Below are 21,026 nucleotides of genomic sequence, written 5' to 3' on the forward strand. Positions count from 1 at the left end.
CCTAACACTTAATTTTGGAAAACCAGAAAAAAAAAAAAAAAAAAAAGCAATTGGGACCAACCTCCTTTCTTGGGACAGGCAAGACAGAAAAGGAAAATAAACAAGATGTAAATAATTTCTTATTTTGGGATGGGGAGGCAGAAAAAGCAACTCCCACAGGCTTAGGCAGGCCTTGCATGAAGCTTGAATTCTAGTAATAGTAAAATAATGCAATAACACAGAGTATCTCATTGTTCAAGGCCCTAAAGATGGGCTATTAAGCTATTTTTTTCCCCTTTGTTGGATATGTTTGCAGATAGAAATGGAAGTTCCTACGGCATTTTTCCAAAGGAAGAGCTCCAGCTCCTTCCAACAATCCCTCTCCACCTAAAATAAGCCCTGCTTTTGAGAACTGAGTGTAGGCTATTGCTGGAATGAATAGCACATAATGAGAGCTGCATTTGCCTACACACCATCTCCCCAGAACCTGTGTCTAATTCATTACTGCAAAGCATTTGGAGATGTCACGAGGAGGAAAGACACTCCATAAAATTAAATTCTATTATTCTCACTTAATAATGTTTCCAACATGAAACCATTTTCGTGTAGTTTGAAAAGTAATTGAAGATATCCCAAGACAGATTACTCCAAGCTAAAATTTCCAAAAAGGTTCTTCTTTGCTTCTTGCTCATTGAATTTGTACTTAGTGATTGGGGAGCTATTGCCTTCAAGGATGTGTCAATTGAATTACCAGGGATTTGCTACTTCAAAAGTAAGAAAGCTTCAGAAAATGATGTGTAATGGATATAATGGATGTAAGCTCTGATCCACAGCTGATGAAATACTGTCAGAAATTTGAGCCAAAGTTTTGGATTACCTCAGCAGATTCCTGGTGTGTTGGTGAACGTCAGCACTTCAGAAGTACGAGAGATGTTTTAGCCATGCAGGAGACAAAGAAAAACCTTCAGAGGGCCTGTGACAGGCTGGAGAGATGGGCAGAGAACTATCTGAAGCTCAACCAGGGCAAAATCAGGGTCCTGCACTTGGGAATAAATAACTCCAGGCACCAGCACAGGCTGGGGGTGACCTGCTGGAGAGGGATGGGAGTCCTGAGGGACACCGAGCTGTCCCTGGGCCAGCAGAGTGTCCTGGGGTCACTATGATGGGCACTGCCAGCTGACCCTGCCCGTGTGCCCAGCCCTGGGGGCACCTCTGGCTGCTGTGCCCAGCTCTGGCTCCTCAGCACAGCAGGGCCAGGAGCTCCTGGAGCTGAGCAAGGGCCTGGAGCAGCTCCGTGCCCAGGAAAGGCTGAGGGAGCTGGGGCTGCTCAGCCTGGAGAGGAGCCCCAGGGAGAGAGAGGGGCTGAGCCCTGCCTGGGCCTGCCTGGCCCTGTGTCTGTCCCTGTGTCTGTCCCTGTGTCTGTCCTTGTGTCTGTCCCTGGCTGTCCCTGTGTCTGTCCCTGTGTCTGTCCCTGTGTCTGTCCCTGCCTGGCCCTGTGTCTGTCTCTGTGTCTGTCCCTGTGTCTGTCCCTGTGACTGTGCCTGTGTCTGTCCCTCTGTCTGTCCCTGGCTGTCCCTGGCTGTCCCTGTGTCTGTCCCTGTGTCTGTCCCTGTGCTGTCCCTCTGTCTGTCCCTGTGTCTGTCCCTGTGTCTGTCCCTGGCTGTCCCAGGAGCAGGGAGCTCATTCTGCCCCTGCTCTGGGCACTGCTGAGGGCACACCTGGAGTGCTGTGCCCAGCTCTGGCCCCTCAGTTTGGGAAGGGCCTTGGGACACTGAGCACATCCAGAGGGGACAACGAGGCTGGAGAGGGGCTGGGAGCACAAACCCTGTGAGGAAGCCCTGAGGGAGCTGGGGGTGCTCAGCCTGGAGAAAAGGAGACTCAGGGCTGCCCCCATCACTCTGCACAGCTCCTGAAAGGTGCCTGTGCTCACCTGGGGCTGGGCTCTGTCTGCAGCAGCACTGACACACCCAGAGCACACAGCCTCGAGCTGCACCAGGGGAAATACAGGGTGGAGAGCAGGGAAAAGGTTTTTCCAGCCAGGGTGAGAAAGTTCTGGAATGGCTGCCCGGGGAGGTGGTGGAGTCCCCATGCCTGGGTATGTTTAACAAAGCCTGGATGTGGCACTGGGGGCCAGGGTTCAGTTGGGGCTGGGCTGGACTCGATGGTCTTGGAGGTCTCTTCCAACCCAGGGATTCTGGGATTCTGGGAATTCTGTCTGTCCCTCTGTCTGTCCCTGTGTCTGTCCCTGTCTGTCCCTGTGTCTGTCCCTGTGTCCATCCCTGTGGCTGTCCCTGTGTCTGTCCCTGTGTCTGTCCCTGGCTGTCCCTGTGGCTGTCCCTGTGTGCAGAGCTCAGAGCAGGCCCAGGCTCTGCTCCAGGCCCAGCAATGGCCCCAGAGCCACGGGCAGGGCCTGAGCCCAGCAATTCCCCTCACAGGAGGCACAACTTCTGCCCTGGGCAGTACCCAGCCCTGAGCAGAGCCCAGAGGGGCTCTGGGGGCTCCTCCTGGGGACATTCCAGAGCCACCTGGACCCAGCCCTGTGCCCTGTGCTCTGGGATGGCCCTGCTGGAGCAGGGAGGTGGCACCAGGGACCCTCTGTGGTCCCTTCCAGCCTGACCCATCCTGTGACCCTGTGAAAATAAATATAATGATCTCATTAATCAATGCCAGCTGAAGCCAACAGCCACTGGAGAGGGAGTTTCAGGATATGCCCTTGTCCTTCCATTAGAAAAATCACAAGGATTTCATCCACTGTCCTGTCCAAGAATATTCCATTACGAGACAAGTGACCTGGCAACTCAATGTTTTGATTCCCATCTGGAATTTGATTCAATCTTCTCCTGCTTGACATTGAAAATGTTATTTTTGTGCTGCCTGGTTGGCACTCCTGACGTCTTCTTGTACCCCTCTGACAGAAGCATGGCAGACTCTGCAGCACAGGCTGTCAGACAAGGAGAGTTTTATCCAAAAGTTCCTGATTTTCTTTGGCTGAGAAGGGAAAGAGTGACGTGAGGGCCTCACTTTCTGTGCTGTCCCTTTAAGCCCATAAATGTTGCAACAGCTTGACAATAGTTTGAGATTAAATTCAGTGCAAGGCAGGACATCAAAACCTCAGAAATTGTAGGACTGGGCAACCACTCTTTGGTCTGAAGGAAGTTCATAGAAAGGAAATAGCTTTAAAAAAAGAAAGAAAACACTAGAAAACAAGTTTGCATCTTCTTTCTTACATCCTCAATTGAATGAAAGACCTCACAAACAATGCAAAAAGTAAAAAGCAGAATTTTAAATGGCTCTTTTTGCTAGTTGAAGTTATGATGCTTCACTTAATTTAAATTTCACACATCCCTCCTTGCACCACAACATTGCCTATTGCTGGCAATTTGGAAAGTTCACATCATTTCAAGCATGAAAAGCAGAATTTGCTGCTTTTTAGGCACCCAGAAGTCAGTAACCATGTGATACATCCACACACAACAGGAGCAGGGTCTGGCTCTGCTGCTCCTCTGAGTTTGGGGAAGATTTGGGTTCCTCACCTCAGAGCAGGCACTGGCAGCAAGAGCCCCACGGATTCAAAATTCCCTGCAGAAATCACTCTGTGCTGACTACAGAGCTATGAAAAACCTGAAATAGGAGCATCACTGTGCTGGGAGAGATAAAAAACGAGTCCTCCTTTTCTTGACGTGTTTTCTGAGGTGGCAATTCTTGTTTACCCAGCAATCTCCAGAGGAAATACAACAGTCAGCCCTTAAAGGCAACTCCTGTCCTGAAATGAAACACGGTGTTGTTTGCTTTATTTTATATCTTGTTTCGGTTTGTTGTTTGCTTTTTTTGTTGTCTTGTTTTGTGGTTTGGATTTGGGGCTTTTTTTTGAAGGCAGCAAATCTCACTCTGCTGTCAGCCCATGTTCAAACTCACATCTGCTAAAATCAGGAACAAAAGTATGTTTTAATGTTTGATTCTCCCCCAAGTTAATCTTCTAGAACTCATTCTGTCAGAGAGGTTGGAATTCCTTCTTCATCTGCCATCAAAAAACAAATTTCTTAGAGGTGTTCTAGCTCCCTTAAAAGATTCCATTTTGAAGAAACAGATGAGTGGAAAAATTTTCCTAATTTCCTGATCTTCATGAGTGTATGTGTGTACATCCTTATAATCATTAGGAAAAGGAAAAAGGACAAAATTTTATACAATAATTTCATAGAGTCTGAAAATCATTGATAACAGTACCAAAGGTTAATTTTTTTTCAATAAAAGTATCTGGAAATTATATGTAATTTCAAAACTTTTAGTATTCAGAAATTGGATGCATACAAACATACTTTTATCTTCTACAGAAGGAAGACCAGAACTTCAGTAGTCCTGAAGATTTCTTCGACTTTTAAGAAAAGTCAAATAAACTCAAAAACTTCTAAATTTGTCCTTTGATATTATATTTAATAATATACTTTTATATTTAATAATATAATTTTACTTTAAAATGAAATGCCATTCAAGTCTCCTTTGTCATGAGACTTCATCATTAGTAAAATGTATTTCATAATAAGCAAGAGGAAAGTAATAATATTTAATATCAATTTGTTATTAGTGTAATAAATCCAGCCCTCCATCTCCAGGGCTCAAATTGATCTTTCCCAACTGCTCACTGCTGATAAAGTCTGAGTTCTGTAGCAAAAGGAGGTGTTTTAAGGTCACATTATAAATCACCACAGACACAAATTCCTGATGGTTTTCAGAGTGCTGTTCTTTCCTTTGATGATTAATGCCATGCAAAAAAAAAAAAAAAACTTTCAACTTTCATAGAGGACCTTTTTTTTTCATAAAAAAACTACACTCTTGTGCTACTTCTTTCTTCCTTTTTTTTTTTTTTTTTTTTTTGCTTTCATAGCAAAGCATGAATCTGATGCTGGATTCTACATTATCAGCATGGCTTAGGGCATTGTCCTCACTCAGATCCAGGACATAACCTTAAACCTCTCTTTTCATATAAAATGCTCTGAGGGGCGCATGAATGCAGTTCTGAAGCATTATCTGCTTGTTTCATGAATGCCATTAGCTCCTATTACTGTGACATTTGAGCCTTTTTCTTTTTTTTCAGTAGAAGTCCAGCTTTGTGAAGTGCAAGTAGTGGATTGTTTGGTGTAAAAAATATTTCTTGAGGTTTTTGTGCCGGATAAAGTCAGGACTGGGATAAGGTATTTAGGAGAGAGGAGAGGCTGTGAGGGGAACCTGAGGGAGCTGGGAAGGGGCTGCAGAATCCCTGAGGAGCTGGAAGGGGCTGGAGAATTACTGAGGGGCTGGAAGGAGCTGCAGAATCCCTGAGGGAGCTGGGAAGGGGCTGCAGAATCCCTGAGGAGCTGGAAGGGGCTGCAGAATCCCTGAGGGAGCTGGAAGGGGCTGCAGAATCCCTGAGGAGCTGGAAGGGGCTGCAGAATCCCTGAGGGAGCTGGAAGGGGCTGCAGAATCCCTGAGGAGCTGGAAGGGGCTGCAGAATCCCTGAGGAGCTGGAAGGGGCTGCAGAATCCCTGAGGAGCTGGAAGGGGCTGAGGCTGGAGCAAAGGAGGCTCAGGGGCCCTCGTGGCTCTGCACAAGTCCCTGCCAGGAGGGCACAGCCGGGGGGGTCGGGCTCTGCTGCCAGGGAACAGGGACAGGAGCAGAGGGAGCGGCCTCAGGCTGGGCCAGGGCAGGCCCAGCTGGGACAGCAGCAGCAATTTGCCCATGGAAAGGGAGCTCAGGCCTTGGCAGGGGCTGCCCAGGGAGCTTTGCAGTGCCCATCCCTGCAGGTGTCCCCTGGAGGTGGCACTGAGTGCTCTGGGCTGGGCACAAGGTGGGCATTGGGCTGATCTTGGCCTCAGTGACCTTGCAGAGCTTTTCCAACCTCAGGGATTCTGGAATTCTGAAGTAGAGGTGGACAGACCTCAGCTCCTCTGGAGTTAGGAAATTATCCTGCCCTTGAGCAGCCTGGCACCCCTGCAGCAGGGTCTGCTCATGTCACACCCAAAGGGCCTTGGAAAATCACATTTGTCCTGCCAAATAGCACCTGGCAGGGACAATTCGTTGCAAATGGAACACAAACCCTGTGAGGAAGCCCTGAGGGAGCTGGGGGTGCTCGGCCTGCAGAAAAGGAGACTCAGGGCTGCCCCCATCACTCTGCACAGCTCCTGAAAGGTGCCTGTGCTCACCTGGGGCTGGGCTCTGTCTGCAGCAGCACTGACACACCCAGAGCACACAGCCTCGAGCTGCACCAGGGGAAATACAGGGTGGAGAGCAGGGAAAAGGTTTTTGCAGCCAGGGTGAGAAAGTTCTGGAATGGCTGCCCGGGGAGGTGGTGGAGTCCCCATGCCTGGGTGTGTTTAACAAAGCCTGGATGTGGCACTGGGGGCCAGGGTTCAGTTGGGCTGTTGGGGCTGGGCTGGACTCAATGGTCTTGAAGGTCTCTTCCAACCTGGTCATTCTGTGAATTCTGGGAATTCTCAGCCTGTGCCTTTATTGGTGCTGTTGTTAGCACAGACCCAGTCAAAGGGAGATGTCACCACACTGACTCCTGTCCCAGCCACTCCAGCAGCTCCTGAAGGTCACCAAAACCCTGCCCCTTGTCCCAGAGCTGAGATAAGGAGCTTCTGTTTGGGGATACTGCCCAATAAAGTCATATTTTTGTGGAAATTTTCTTCCTTACTGAGGTTTTTTGAGGAAAAAAGAGCTGAGATCTACTCACCCATGGCTCAGGAGAGCCACTGTCACAGCCTTGACACAGGTGGAAGGGTGGGGAGGTGAAGAGTCACAGAGGGGTCACAACAGCCCCACCAAATCCTCTCAAAACCACTTCATTGGAGTTTCAAGGGCTTTGCAGTTTTCATTCAGCCCAAACTTTGGCTCTGAAATCGGGAGACTGGGCCCAGCCTCCACTGCTGTGGCTGAGCTGTGCTTTGGACATTGGATTTTCACCAAACTCAAGGGCTCTTGAGTGACCAAGCCTCTGTCTCAGCTACAAATGTCTGAAATGAAAAAAAAAATTAAATTAAAAGAAAATAATGCAAGGAACAAGAGACAAAGACCAGCAGGTTTGCTTGGGAGTCTCTCAATTATCTCAGTTCATCTCAGCATCAGCCCAGTGCCACACCACACACTCCAGCTCCCATAGAAAATCTATTTCTTTCCAAATAAGTGCTTTTTTCCTGCAGTTTAAGAGGTTTGTGGGTTGCTCTTTTGTCAGGAAGGCCCAACACACTGGAGTATGTTAGCAGAGAGTGAAAAACTGGGGAGGGTTTCCTCCTCTGTTATCACTTTGATTGAATAATTTCAATTTCTCCAGCTAGATACACACAGATAAACAAATACAAGCTTCACACTTCATAGTAGGAAAAATTGAGAGATTACAAGGAAAAAACAAAAATCCCACAGAGGTTCAGGCTATTTAGGAGTGAAGTTAAATCCCTAAATAAAATAGAAATATATAATGGCTGAATGTCCTCCCCTCACATTGCCACTTGCACTCAGGTGTATTTCTATTTCACTATTACATATATATATATATATTTGTTTTTCATTTTGTCTGTTCCCCCAGGAGAAGCCCCAAAGAGAAACAGAGATGGCCAAATTGACAGAGTCGATGAGTGAGTACAAATAGGAAGTTCAACCACTTTCTTTTTCCATCTGTCCCCTTCCCTCTCATAAAGCCCCAAACCCAGAATGCAGTGCTTACATCCAGGGATCTCATTCAGCCCTGCCTTCACTCCCAAATTCATCATAAATCATTCCACTCCTAAAAAAAAAAATAAAGCAAAAGAAAATAGGAATCCCCAGAACAAGGGCTGCTATTTTCTTCATGCACTGCTTAAATCACATCTATTTGGGCTTAAATCCAGCAAAGAACCTGCTCCATGTTTGACTTTGTAAGCCTGAGGGGGTTTTTTAAATAGAATGTAACTAATTGTGGATTTAATAAGTGCTTAATTTACTTGATTCATGTGTTCCTTTACAAGCTTACAGAAGGTCACTCTAAATCCAGTGCAATTATTCAGGATTGTTGCCTGTGCCACATTCAGCCAGCAGGAATTGTGGCCAGAGATGTATCTGGAAAGCTTTCCATTGGTTTCTCTGGTTTGTGAGAGGTTTGTGTTGTCTTAAATGTGTGCCCAGTAATGCATACTTTGTATTTTTGCCATATTTTAGGATCTAGGTAATGGAGTACTGGCTGTAAGCTTTTGTAGCAGAGGGATTCAGGCTGGATAATTCATTAGTGGACACAATCTGGAGACCATTTAGGGTGAAATCCTGATTTGTATTGTCTTAAATGTGTGCCCAGCAATAAGTACTTTGCATTTTTGCCATATTTTAGGATCTAGGTAACGGAGTAGTGGCTGTAAGCTTTTGTAGCAGAGGGATTCAGGCTGGATAATTTATTTGTGGACAAAATTTGGAGACCATTTAGGGTGAAATCCTGGTATATCACTGCCTCTTACCCAAAGTTTATCAGCTCCAAAGCTCATGGAAGCTTAAATGGGACTCAAAAGGGAGAAATATTTCACTCTGCTTAACCAGAGACTACAGAAAGACAGAAACACAGATATGCACAACTTGTTAATCTCAGAAATTTCTTTCCAGTTACTTTTTTCTGCTTCTGTACAGAAAGCTTGTTCCTAGGGCAGCACTTCCCTGACTTTTTACTCTCCCAAATCATTTTTTACCTCTTGAAATCATTCCCTGTATCTCCTTACCTGTGTCATTGCAGGGCAGAGCCACCACTACAAACTATAAACAATTATTTCAATATCAGAAACAGCCAATCCCACAAAAAAGGTGCAGCAGGCCTGGGAGATCTCAAAGATCTTCTTGTTCCTACCCTTCTCCCAAGGGTGGTGGGCAGGGCTGGGATGGAATTCCCAGAGCAGCTGTGGCTGCCCCTGGATCCCTGGCAGTGCCCAAGGCCAGGCTGGACACTGGGGCTGGAGCAGCCTGGGACAGTGGAAAGTGTCCTTGGATGAGTTTTAAGGTCACTTCCAACCCAAATTATTCTGGAATTCTCTGATTTTATATTTCTGCAGTATATATATACAGTATAAATACATGTATAAATAAATATTTCTCCATGGTGCAGCCAAGCTGGGGTGGTAACAGAGGAAATCACAAAATTACAACTTAGCAAGGCCCAGAAAAGGACACAGTGCCACTGTGGCCACAGCTCTCTTCGCAGAGAGCAGCAGACACAACTCTCTCCCAGGATTTTTCCTGGGAAAGGCAGTGAGAAACTCAGAGAAGAAGAGAAAATAAATCTTATCTCCATTCACTGCTCCTGTTGTTTTTGCACGTGTGGAATGTGTTATGGGGGTTGTTTACCCAAAGTGATTTGTTAATTGGACACTGGTGAGGGTTGTTTTGATTTCTTGGCCAGCTGGGTGAAAGCTGTGTCCTGGCTGTCTCAGACACTCACAGATTTTTCTTTAGTATTCTTTGGTATAATATTCTTTAGTGTAGTATCTCTTTAGTATGTAATTTACTCTTAGTGTAATACAATTTAATATTTAATCCCTTTAATCCCTGTGGATGTCCAGCATCACCCCTAGAAGCATCCCAGACCCCCATCAGGTGCTGCTGGATGTTGGATTGATGTGTAATTATGTCCAAAGGAGGAACCTCTTATCAAAGGCGGGAGCAGATAAATAATATCTCCCCTGGTCATTATGGAGTGGCTGGACTTTGCACAATCCTTCTGAAACAAGGTGAAGGAATATTGCCAAAAAGTGTTAGGGGAAAGCAATCAGACCCTCTGAGTGCTCTGAGGAGCCAGAGGAGAGGCCCAGAACACTTTGTAACTGATTGGGATCAAACCCCAAAAGTGCCCTGTGCAGTTCTTTCACTGTGTTTGTCCTGCCAATTATTTTATCTGACTTGACTTTGAGACAGAATGATGCTTAAAGGGTTTACTGCTGCCTTGTGTGAGGATTTTTTCATATTTCATGCAAAGCTTTTATGAAATTTTCAGATCATTTCAAGGCATTTTAAAATACTTTTAATAAATCCTAGACAGTGTTGCAAGGTGTAAATAAAATTCTTATTTTAAAGCTGGTGCAGAGTAAAATGAGATAAACGGACCTCTGACTTGGACTGCAGGACCTTTTTCTTGGAACTGAGAAAATAAAGAAGGGCATTCAAGGCCTGAGAGGGTTTCAGAGACCTGGAGAAATGGCTTGGTGATGGTACCAATATAACAGAATTATTACTTGCCTTCCTCTTTCACCCAAGAGCTGCTCTCCTCTCTTCCCTCTGTTCTTTGCACAGCCCCAGGATAAATCAATCCCCTTCCCTGCACTGCTGTGCATTTTCTCTCTCTCTCAGAACACCCTGCTGAAGTTGCCAAGCACTGCTCACTGCCCCTTCTCCTCCAGAAAGATTTTCTGGATGTTTCTGCACTAATCAAAGCCCCTGGACCTGAGATTCACATCACACCACACACCAAGAGGGAACACTGATGCAGAGGTTGCTCCAAGGCTGTTTTTTTGGGGTTTTTTTGTTTGGCTTTTTTTTTTTTTTTTTTTTTGCCAGCAGGAATAAGTCTGTATTTTTGTCACATTTTGCATTTCCATCCTCAGAGGCTCTGTCACGTTGAAGGGAACATTGGTAAGGAAAAGAAAATGCATTGTTGTTTGTTTCTGTCCTCTTTCCACAGAACTGTTGTGGTGATGGAAAGAGATGAGGTGTCATGACAGAGCCCTGTACTTGAGATCTGTTTTCCTTGAAAGTTAAAAAAAAAAAAAAAAAAAAAAGTGAGGGGGAAAATCATTTTAATACAACAGTTAAAGTACAAACTAGCAAGAAATGTTCTGCTAAATTTTTCAGGACAGTCCCTAAGAGCTGATACAGAAGCAGAAATGAATACCAAACAGCACCACTCTTTGCCTCAAGTTATTCTTTTACAACTCTTGCACAGAATTAATAGAAAGCCACCACAATTACACTGAGCCCCAGGGAACTGTCCAAGAATTCCTTTATAATGCCTTAAAATCCATATGCATTTTGAACTTTCTTTATAGCTTGAATTAGTCAATTTTCCTCATATAACCTCAGAATACTTAAAAGCTGAGCACATCCAGGAAGCCAAGAATGAAATTATTTTCCTTGCAACTTTTGTTTTCTTCTTTCCCTGTTGTTCTCGAGCTCCCCATGCCCCAGTGATCATTTTTAACCCAAATGCCATCACCAGGCCATCACCAGGCCTGCAAATGGCTAAATCCCAGCAGGGAAGGTAGGAGAGCAAATATTTAACAGCAGAGGAAGGAATCAAATAAAAAAAATAAATAAAAATTATTTAGAGAAAAAAATATTAGAGAATTATATCCATTACAGAACTCTCCAGTCCTCAGGAATGATCCTCACTGGGAATGGTTTGTGGAATGTGGAATGGTTTGTGGACTAGACACTCACTAGGTGTCTAGTGAGTAGCCAAATATTTAAGAAAGGTAATTTTGAGGCTGTCAGAGTTCTCAGCTTTGCAGAAATGGGGCTCTGGTGTGCCATGAGCAGAGGGAAGCTGCTCCAGGCTGGGAAGGGATGGGAAAGGGGCAGGATGGGTGTCTGGCACTGACATCCAGCTCAGACCTGCTCCCCCAGCAGGGACTGAGCAGGGACCAGCTCTGTCTGCTCCGCTGCCCAGCCACTCCACACACACACACACCTGCCTGAGCACAGCCAGAGGCACCAGAGCTGCTTCAAAATAAGGTTCTTCCTTCATTTGTTACAAAAATGTGAGCTCCAAATGTCCGTGGATGTATTTCCCAATGATGAATACTGAGACCTCAGATGACTCCAGATAAAATCTTCTGAATTATGGATACCACAAATTTTACTCAGAGAGGGTAGAAAGAATATAAACCAACCTGAAGGAATTTCAGGAGCAGACAAACCCCAGGAGAGAGCTGGTTTACCATGAAGTGCTTTTCCCTAAAGGTTTCTTTTTCTTGTCTTCAGTGTCTGAGCCTGAAGTGTCCCCATTGCTCTCTCAGACTTGTAGGGAGAATTTATAAAGAGAAAAAATGTTTCTGCTTTGAGTTACTTGAAAGTCCCAGCATTTCCAGATTTACACGTGCCAGGGATGATATACTATATATAATAATATATTAATTATAATAACATAACATTATATTATATTATGATATATAAATATAATATAATATAATATAATATAATATAATATAATATAATATAATATAATATAATATAATATAATATAATATAATATAATATAATATAATATAATATAATATAATATAATATAATATGATATAATATAATAATGTAACATGATATGATCTTATATTATATCATATCATATTTTAACATTAAGTTACATTACATTACATTACATTACATTACATTACATTACATTACATTATTCTATACTAAAACTATATTAAAGAAAGAGAAAGGATACATCAGAAGGCTTAACAAGAATGAATAATAAAAACTCGTGACTGACTCCTCAGAGTCCAACACAGCTGATGGTGATTGGTCATTAAGTAGAAATAATTCCCCAGAAACCAATCAAACCTGTTGGTAAACAATCTCCAGCCACGTTCCAAAGCAGCAAAACAGGGAGAAGCAAATGAGATAAAATTGTTTTTTCTCTGAGCTGATCCTCAAGCCTTTCATCCCCTCACTCCAGAGCCCTGATTATTCACTCTCAGAAAGCATTTCTTAGGACAAACTTCCAGTTCAACATTTTGCACTGGTATCAAGTGCCACCCATTTGTTACAAAGTGCAAAATTCAGCAGCAAAAACTCCAAAACACTTGGAAAACTTATTCAAAAAAGACATTTGCCTGTGCTTGAGGGAGTCATTTCTTTTGAAAATATCCAGATATCCTCTGGTTATCTTTTTTTTTTGAATTGTGCCAAGTGCTGATTAGGAAGGCTGGTTTTCCCACAATGTGCATTTTCCTTATCTCATGTTCTGTTGTTACAGTTATTACCAGAGAAGTTTTGTACCTAATATTAAGCTACAGATGGAAGTGATACATCTAATTATTGTTGATTCAATACTGTTTAAGTAGGTTGATAACATTTATTTCCAACTTAGCTCCCTAAATCTTTGGTCAAATTTGAATTACAAGTAACCAGAATATGTATGATTTTATTATTGTTGTGGTTTTGCTTGTTTCAGCGGAAATCAGCTGATGCATACAGTCAAAAGTACAGAAAGGACACTGCTGTTATTAAATGAAAAAAACAGTTTATTCTTTGAGGCAAAGGTCAGGTTTGAGGAAAGAATGAAATTTTAAAGCAGGAATTCATTGTGCAGGACAGCAAGAATTTGATTGTCTCAGTGATGCACTGACAGGGGCCTAGAAGAGCTGTGAACTTATTTATGCAATAATTAACAAAGGAAACTTGTCTTAGGCAGGAAGATGAGTGACAGCTTTTCCAGTCCTGGGTATATAATATTGTGAAGAGCATTTTCTTGGCATTCTCTGAGCTTTTAAGGGTCTTATCTTTACCTTTTCTCTGCAAGTGTGAAGGACAAAAAGTTGGTTGATTTTTTTCCCCAAATGAAAACCAATAGTCTCACAAAGTCATTTGATTCTAGAAGCTTGGGTTTTTCAAAAACATATTAAATTTTGATAGCACTGCTAATATTCCTTGGCTAAGCTAAAAATCTTTGTGAAAATTAAATTCCAAATCTCAGGGATGAGATAACCAAGAGCTGAATTATGAATGAAGTAAAAATTTCTGGGTTTCTAGTTAGGAACAGTGATTGCATATAAGCTACACTGGACTTCTCCTTGAAATAAAGTATTTCGTGTTCCTTCCACTTTTACATATATTTTCCTTTCTTTTTATTAGCTCCAGGTCACCCATTGCCAAATCACCCACTTCTAAAATAGAGGCTGCAGTCAGGCTGCCACTATTTCAAAATTCTCAATGTTCTTTGCATTCCTGTGGCCCACAGCAGAGTCAAGCTGGGTTTTCCAGTCCCAACCTTCCCAGGACAAGGTTGGGATTTCATTCCCTGCTGCATCAAAGTTGTTTAGGTACAAAGATAAAGCACTTTTAGATAAAATACTTTCCCAGCTTCCCAGGGCACTGCTCTCTACAATCCCAATCCATGATCCTGTTGCACCAACACCTTCTGAAGGGAAAAGTTGTGACTGTGGATGAGTTGTGGTATGAGATTCACTTGGGAATGAAATTTTCTTCAGAGGACAAATATATGCCTGGGAGGTTGGAAATTATAATTAATTTAAGCATGTGCAGAAATTTAATAATGAATGCTGAAGTCACTTCAGATTTTAAGAACCAGATTTTGAGAACCTTGGTCAAAAATGTCAATTAAGTGGTTTAAGCCTCTACTGAGACATCAATTTCTCATCATACCCAAATAATAAGTGTGTGTTCAATTGTGGGCCAGGGAGAATTGCCCCTTAACTATCCCTGGAAGTGTTCAAATCCAGCTTGGAGCAGCCTGGCACAGTGGAAGGTGTCCCTGCCCATGGCAGGGGTGGCATGGCAGGAGCTTTGAGGTCTTTCCCTGCCCAAACCATTCCATGATTCTATTTGGAGTTTGGTTTCATCATTTTAATGCTCTTCTAATGCAGAACTTTTTCTACATTTTATTTAACATCCACTTAAATTTTCTAGAGATGCCAACCAACTCCTTCAGCTGGAGAGGTGAACATTGGGCAGTGCTGGAAGTGCAGCTTCCACCTGTAGAGAGCAGGGGTTTCACACTCACTCAGGATAAAAAAACTCATTAAAAATGTCTAATCAATTGTCTCCACAGAGAGCAGATGAGTCAAATTCAAGGGTGAAAAAAAGGATCAATGTTTCTGAAAGCTGCAGAAACCTTTCTGTGCTGGATCAGCCTTATCAAGCAGAGAAAAGACCGTAATGGATTTTAGTTCTAGGAAATAGAATGTGAGGGACAGCCAAGAATGCTGGTCAACAGCTAAGGGAAAAACAAACCAGGGAAAAAACAAAACATTTGAGATGTGCAAGTACAGCTGTTAAACAAGTAGTACCATAAAGTATTGGATTTTTAAAACCTTGGACTTTGAAAATTGTTTGCAAAGGTGTCCAGAATCGATGACTGGAAAATATCATAGAGCATGGCAAGATAAACTATGATGTGAAAGAAAAATGTCCAACTTCATTGGAATAAGGGCCCAGTTGCACTTTCCAATATAAACAATGAGAGAAAGGTTTTTTCGGGGTGTTTTGGACAGATGTCTTTTAATTGCCTTTTAATCAGGTATTAAATTAATCCCTGAAGCTGGACTATGTTCTCCCTGTATTTTTCACCTGCTTTTATTGCTCTCCAAACATTTGACAGGGGATAACAGGGACAATATTACCCACATTAAAGGCAAATAATGCCTGGAAGTGTGTGCACAGAACACATTAATTCAAAGTGTTATTGCTGAGTGACTGCCCATACTCACAGCTCAGCCTCTTCTAACTTTATTTACCACTATTCCTTTCACCATAAAATATCTTGAACTACATGGAGGAGAAAAGCAGAAAGACTCCAGTGAGAGTCATTCCCCACAGTGAGAGAGCTGTTAAAATATAAACCAACAAGAAGCAGAGACCTGCAAGATCTGTCCCCTTCTAGGGAGCCCAGCAGTGTTTTCAGAGCCAGGGATGGCAGGGGTTGGGCAATGGGGCTGTTCTGCTCCTCCAAATCAGTCAATACCTGGTTTCAGCATTTCTCCCTTTGCTGTTCCTGCCCAGGAGTGTCTCACAGCCTTCTCTCTCTGCAGGAAAAGGAGGACACAGCTGTGCTCACCTGCTGATCCTCACTGCTGGCACTGCACTGAAATTCTGCCATGTAATGAGAGATTGCTCTTTCTTCCTAAATAATTCCCCTATCTCCCTTCTTCAAACATTTGCCAGCTTGCAGAACCTCTCTCTAATCAGCCTGTTAGATTTTATAATCCAAATCAGCACCCAGAGCCTGCAGTCCTGGCTGTTCTTTGCTGAACTCCCCCCACTTTATCATCCTCACCCTCCATAAGTACATTTATTAATGCACATACCTGTAAGAAAAATAGTGCAAAACAGAAAAGTTCATCCAAAATGAAACCCTGTGTTTCTTCAGGGCAGACACAGGTGGTGGTGAAGTCCCTCAGACAGGTGAAATTCTCCTTGCCCCCCTGACACCATTGTGGTGCTGAGGTACCTCAAATCCTCAGTGCAGGAGAGGATTGTGCAGAAATTTAACATTGAAAGCTGAAGTCACTTCAGATTTTAAGGATCTGGAGCGTGTCCAGGGCAGGGAATGGAGCTGGGATGGGGCTGGAGCCCCAGGAGGGGCTGAGGGAGCTGGGCAGGGTCTCTAGCTGGTCACAGTGACCCCGAGGTACATTAGAAAGTCTCTTTTGAAGTCTCTTTTCCCAGTCTGGCGGTCAAAGAAGGAGTCAAAACTCTTCAGTTCTCATTCTCAAGGTTGTTTATTGTTCCTTATGTATGAAATATTTTCTCCTGTCCAGCCAAGGTCCACTCAGCAAGACAGTCCAGGCACTCTGCCTGCTCCCAGGGTAATCTTTTTATACTAAAAACAACATGTACAATATTTACAATTACTTCCCAATACCTATCACCTATGTTAGACAGTGAGCTTCTACTCTAAACCAATCTAAAAGTGCCACCATCACAGCAGAGGATGGAGGCCAAGAAGAAGAAGAAGGAGAAAGGCTGGACACACCCAGATCCCTCCATCTTGCCCCCCTGAACCCCCATTCTAAAAACCCCAAAATCTACTTTTTCACCCCGTGATAAATTCACTATCGTTCTACTTAAACTGTTGTGGCTTGAAGATCTTCATCTAAGGTTGGTAATTTGCTCCACGGGTCATAATCAAAACCACAGGGGCACCCTGGGCTCTGTGCCAGGTGTGACAGTGTTCACTGGGGTCTGAGGATGAGGGAAGAGATGAGGATCTGACTCCATGTTTCAGAAGGCTGATTTATTAATTTATTATATATATTATATTAAAACTATACTAAAAGAATAGAAGAAAGGATTTCATCAGAAGTCTGGCTAAGAATAGAATAAGAAAGAATGATAAAAACGGCTTGTGGCTCAGCTCTCTGTCCAAGCCAGCTGACTGTGATTGGCCATTAATTAGAAACAACCAACATGGGCCAATCCCAGATGCACCTGTTGCATTCCACAGCAGCAGATAATCAATGTTTACATTTTGTTCCTGAGGCCTCTCAGCTTCTCAGGAGGAAAAATCCTAAGGAAAGGATTTTTCATAAAATGTGTCTGTGACAGCCAGGGTCTCTGAGCCCCCTGGCAGGGGTCTTGGCTGCTCAGGACAGCCAGGGGGGTGTCCTGAATTCCAACAAGGGAGCTGGGAAGGGGCTGCAGAATCCCTGAGGAGCTGGAAGGGGCTGCAGAATCCCTGAGGAGCTGGAAGGGGCTGCAGAATCCCTGAGGAGCTGGAAGGGGCTGAGGCTGGAGCAAAGGAGGCTCAGGGGCCCTCGTGGCTCTGCACAAGTCCCTGCCAGGAGGGCACAGCCGGGGGGGTCGGGCTCTGCTGCCAGGGAACAGGGACAGGAGCAGAGGGAGCGGCCTCAGGCTGGGCCAGGGCAGGCTCAGCTGGGACAGCAGCAGCAATTTGCCCATGGAAAGGGAGCTCAGGCCTTGGCAGGGGCTGCCCAGGGAGCTTTGCAGTGCCCATCCCTGCAGGTGTCCCCTGGAGGTGGCACTGAGTGCTCTGGGCTGGGCACAGGGTGCCCATGGGGCACAGCTGGCACTCTGTGACATTGGAAGTCTTCTCCAGCTTTAAGGACTCTGAGATTCCAGGATCTGGGAGGTCAGATCTGACCCCCCTGCCTGACTCCAGGTGTCCCTCCATGGCTCCAGGCAGCTCCCACTTCACCCATGGAACAAAGGGAAGCTGCCTTCTCCTCCCACTGCCTCGGGATGAGTGATGGGGAGACGATTGTGCTTCCAAACCATGACACTTTCAATTACCATTTTCCTTCATTCACAAGAGCTAAATCACACAATGATTGTCACTGTCTGACATATTTATCATTGTCAGGCTGAGCCTGCTCTCTCTACATCACAGGATTCCTCTGTTTCTCCTGGGATCCTACACAATGAAGTCATGTCATGTGTCATGCAATATTTGCTCATCTACCTGCAAACCAAAGGACAACAAACAACATCACTCCCTGTCCTTAGAAATGGCACTTTTTTTGTTGAGGTTTAAAACCTATACTTTCACTTGACAGTTTGGGTGGCAGTTTAAATTTCTTCTTGTGCTCTGTGTTTTAGTATTGTTTGAGTAGTTCTTTTAATGACAGGTAAAGAATAATTTCCTCTGACATCTCCTGGATGGTGTACTGGCAAATCTTTTTTTTTTTTTTTTTTTTTTTTTTTTTTTTAATAAAGCAGAACAGAACTATCTCCAGACCTCCTGCTAAGTTAGCTTTCTATGGCATGTTGCTCTTGCATGCAGTTGAGTGTCTTTTTGGTGATAACATTATTATTTAGGGGAGTATTACTATTTAAGGCACAAGTAACTCATGCTGGTGCACTAATTTGTGGGTGAAGGCTGTGTATTTTTAGAATCCATTCAATCATGTGTGCTGGGCTGTAATGTTTCAAAGTGAAATCTTGAAAAGCACCATATAAACCCCCTGAAAGTGAACAGAAAAACTCCTACTGTTTCTCTGCCTCCTAATTTGATCAGGTGCCCATGATGGTAACATGAAAAGGAAAGGGAGAGGTTCATGAACACTGCTAAAGTATTTCTATATCCCAATAAATTTGAGTGGGTAAATCCCAGTGAGGTGTGACCTAACTGCTAGTCAAGTATATCAGGAACAAGAGTTATTTAATTTATTTAAATTATTCTTTATCTAAATTATTTCTTTATCCCAATAAATTTGAGTGGGTAAATCCCAGTGAGGTGTGACTTCACTGACTGCTAGTCAGGTATATCAGGGAACAAGAGTTATTTAATTTATTTAAATTATTCTTTATCCAAATTATTTCTTTATCCCAATAAATCTGAGTGGGTAAATCCCAGTGAGGTGTGACCTCACTGATTGCTAGTCAGATACATCAGGGAACAAGAGTTTATCCAGAAAAGTTGTGGATTTCCTGGAAAACTTTAGGGCCAGGTTGGCTCTCCATGAAACATTTCACTCCTGCAAGCTCCTATTTTGGGCACCCCAGCTCCAATCAAATCCTTCTGTTCCCCTTCCCTCCCAATTCCACTTCCAATGCCTTGACAAAAGATTTTATGGATCTGCATCTTCCCACTCAGCAGCAGAATGCCTGGAAATGCTTCTTAAATGTTATTGAAGCTGGTCAGGGATTAATTTCTTTTTAAATTTTTTAATTGAGTGATAAACAGATCCCATTATAAAATTTATCTTAACAAAAACAGATTAAAAATCCAAGGCCTATCACTAACTTCATAAGGCTTTTCTAACAATCCTTGCAGTGCACTTCTCTTTTTCCCATGGGATAAAACAGTCACAGCAAACAAATTTAATAATTGAAGAATAAGACGAGTTGAAAAGTTACCAACTTATATAAAATGTATAATGTACAAATGAAAATGAGGGGTGGAATGTGTAATTTTAAGTTCAGCAGTGCTTTTTCATTTTAAGAAACTCTTTCCAAACTTCCATAGGAACAGAGAAGAGGTAAAGCAGAGTGGCAAAACCAAATTTTTAAGAAAAAGGAAATATATAGAGAAGGGGGCTGGGGGAAACTCATTTTTATCAAAAGATTATAATTTCAAATTGAGCCTGCATTGTGTGTTACTATAGAAACTCCCATTTTGTGGCATGTTTGTGGGGAAAAAGTCAAAAGTTGCATTTTAATGAAGGCAGATCCTCGGGAAAGCCAAATAAAAGAGAAGTTTCTCTCCAAAACTGGATAATTACCCCAAATAAGGTGAGCTAATTAAGGTCACAGGGAAGGGATATTAAATCCTGAAGTGCCAATATGTTATGTTCATTTTTCCACGCCAGTCCCTGCCTTCCAGATTATGTATTAGATACTGCAGGAGCCTGATGGATTGAGAGGCTCGTTGCCATGGCAATATTTGCTGCTTTGCTGGTATTCCCTACAGAAAGTAAAGGATTTTTTTTTTCCCCTACTCAGTTAGACAAATTGGCTAAATATAGCCAGGGATGTTGGGGAACTGAAACAGCAGAATGTGCTGGGGGGAGGATCTGGGGAAGGACTGGGATTTGTGAGTGGTGAGGAATCACAATGGGATGTGGAACAGTGAGGAGCGAGGGGAATGGGGAAACTGGGAAAGGGAAAAGGGAAGGAAAAGGAAGGAAGGGAAAAAGAAGGAGAAAGGAAAGGAGAAAGAAAAGGGGAAGGAAGGAAAAGGGAAAGGGAAAGGGAAAGGGAAAGGAAAGGAAAGGAAAGGAAAGGAAAGGAAAGGAAAGGAAAGGAAAGGAAAGGAAAGGAAAGGAAAGGAAAGGAAAGGAAAGGAAAGGAAAGGAAAGGAAAGGAAAGGAAAGGAAAGGAAAGGAAAGGAAAGGAAAGGAAAGGAAAGGAAAGGAAAGGAAAGGAAAGGAAAGGAAAGGAAAGGAAAGGAAAGGATTTATTTTTTTATTTTTGTGGATTTGATCTCATACTTTCTGAGCAGATCTTGCTTTAGAGATGGGAAAGGGAGAATGGGCAGTGCTGCCAGAGCTGCTGATGCTTTGCTGTGCTCCAGGTAATTAACAGCCTCAGGGACAGCTAAGAGGTAAAAACCTCAAAAATGAATTTTAAAAATTTAAAAAGTAAAGCAGTGAAACTGCCTACCACTGAAATTGTCAGTGTAAATCACAATTTGAGCTCCAAATATAAGCCGCCTTCTTCTGTTCTGTTTTTTGGGGGAGTTTTTTTTTGTTAATCTTTGCTCACAGCGTTTTTAAAGCAAGGTGTTGATACCATTTCCATCCTCCTCTTGGCACAGGGAGAGCCAATGTGCTCCAGTCAGATGTTAGGGAGTGCTGTCTCTTCTGGAGGGTTCAGTCTGTAGCTCGGAGGTGTGGGAAGAGTGCGACAATGCGCTTTCTTTTTAATATTAG

General features: G+C 43.4%; 1 protein-coding gene across 2 annotated transcripts in view; it reads left to right on the top strand.

Annotated features, from left to right (window-relative positions):
• KCNJ6 (potassium inwardly rectifying channel subfamily J member 6) overlaps nucleotides 1-21,026 on the top strand; it is a 171,624-nt gene that overhangs the window by 52,154 nt on the left and 98,444 nt on the right. The window contains exon 2 of one of the 2 annotated variants that reach the window (XM_058019207.1): nucleotides 7,538-7,586. The exons of the other annotated variant lie outside the window; for it this stretch is intronic. Coding sequence (XP_057875190.1) covers nucleotides 7,562-7,586 — 25 coding nt within the window. The 5' untranslated portion in view covers nucleotides 7,538-7,561. The remainder of the gene's footprint in view (nucleotides 1-7,537; nucleotides 7,587-21,026) is intronic. 2 annotated transcript variants of the gene reach the window in all.

This window comes from Melospiza georgiana, chromosome 2 (genome assembly GCF_028018845.1).
Source record: "Melospiza georgiana isolate bMelGeo1 chromosome 2, bMelGeo1.pri, whole genome shotgun sequence".
Lineage (NCBI taxonomy): Eukaryota > Metazoa > Chordata > Aves > Passeriformes > Passerellidae > Melospiza > Melospiza georgiana.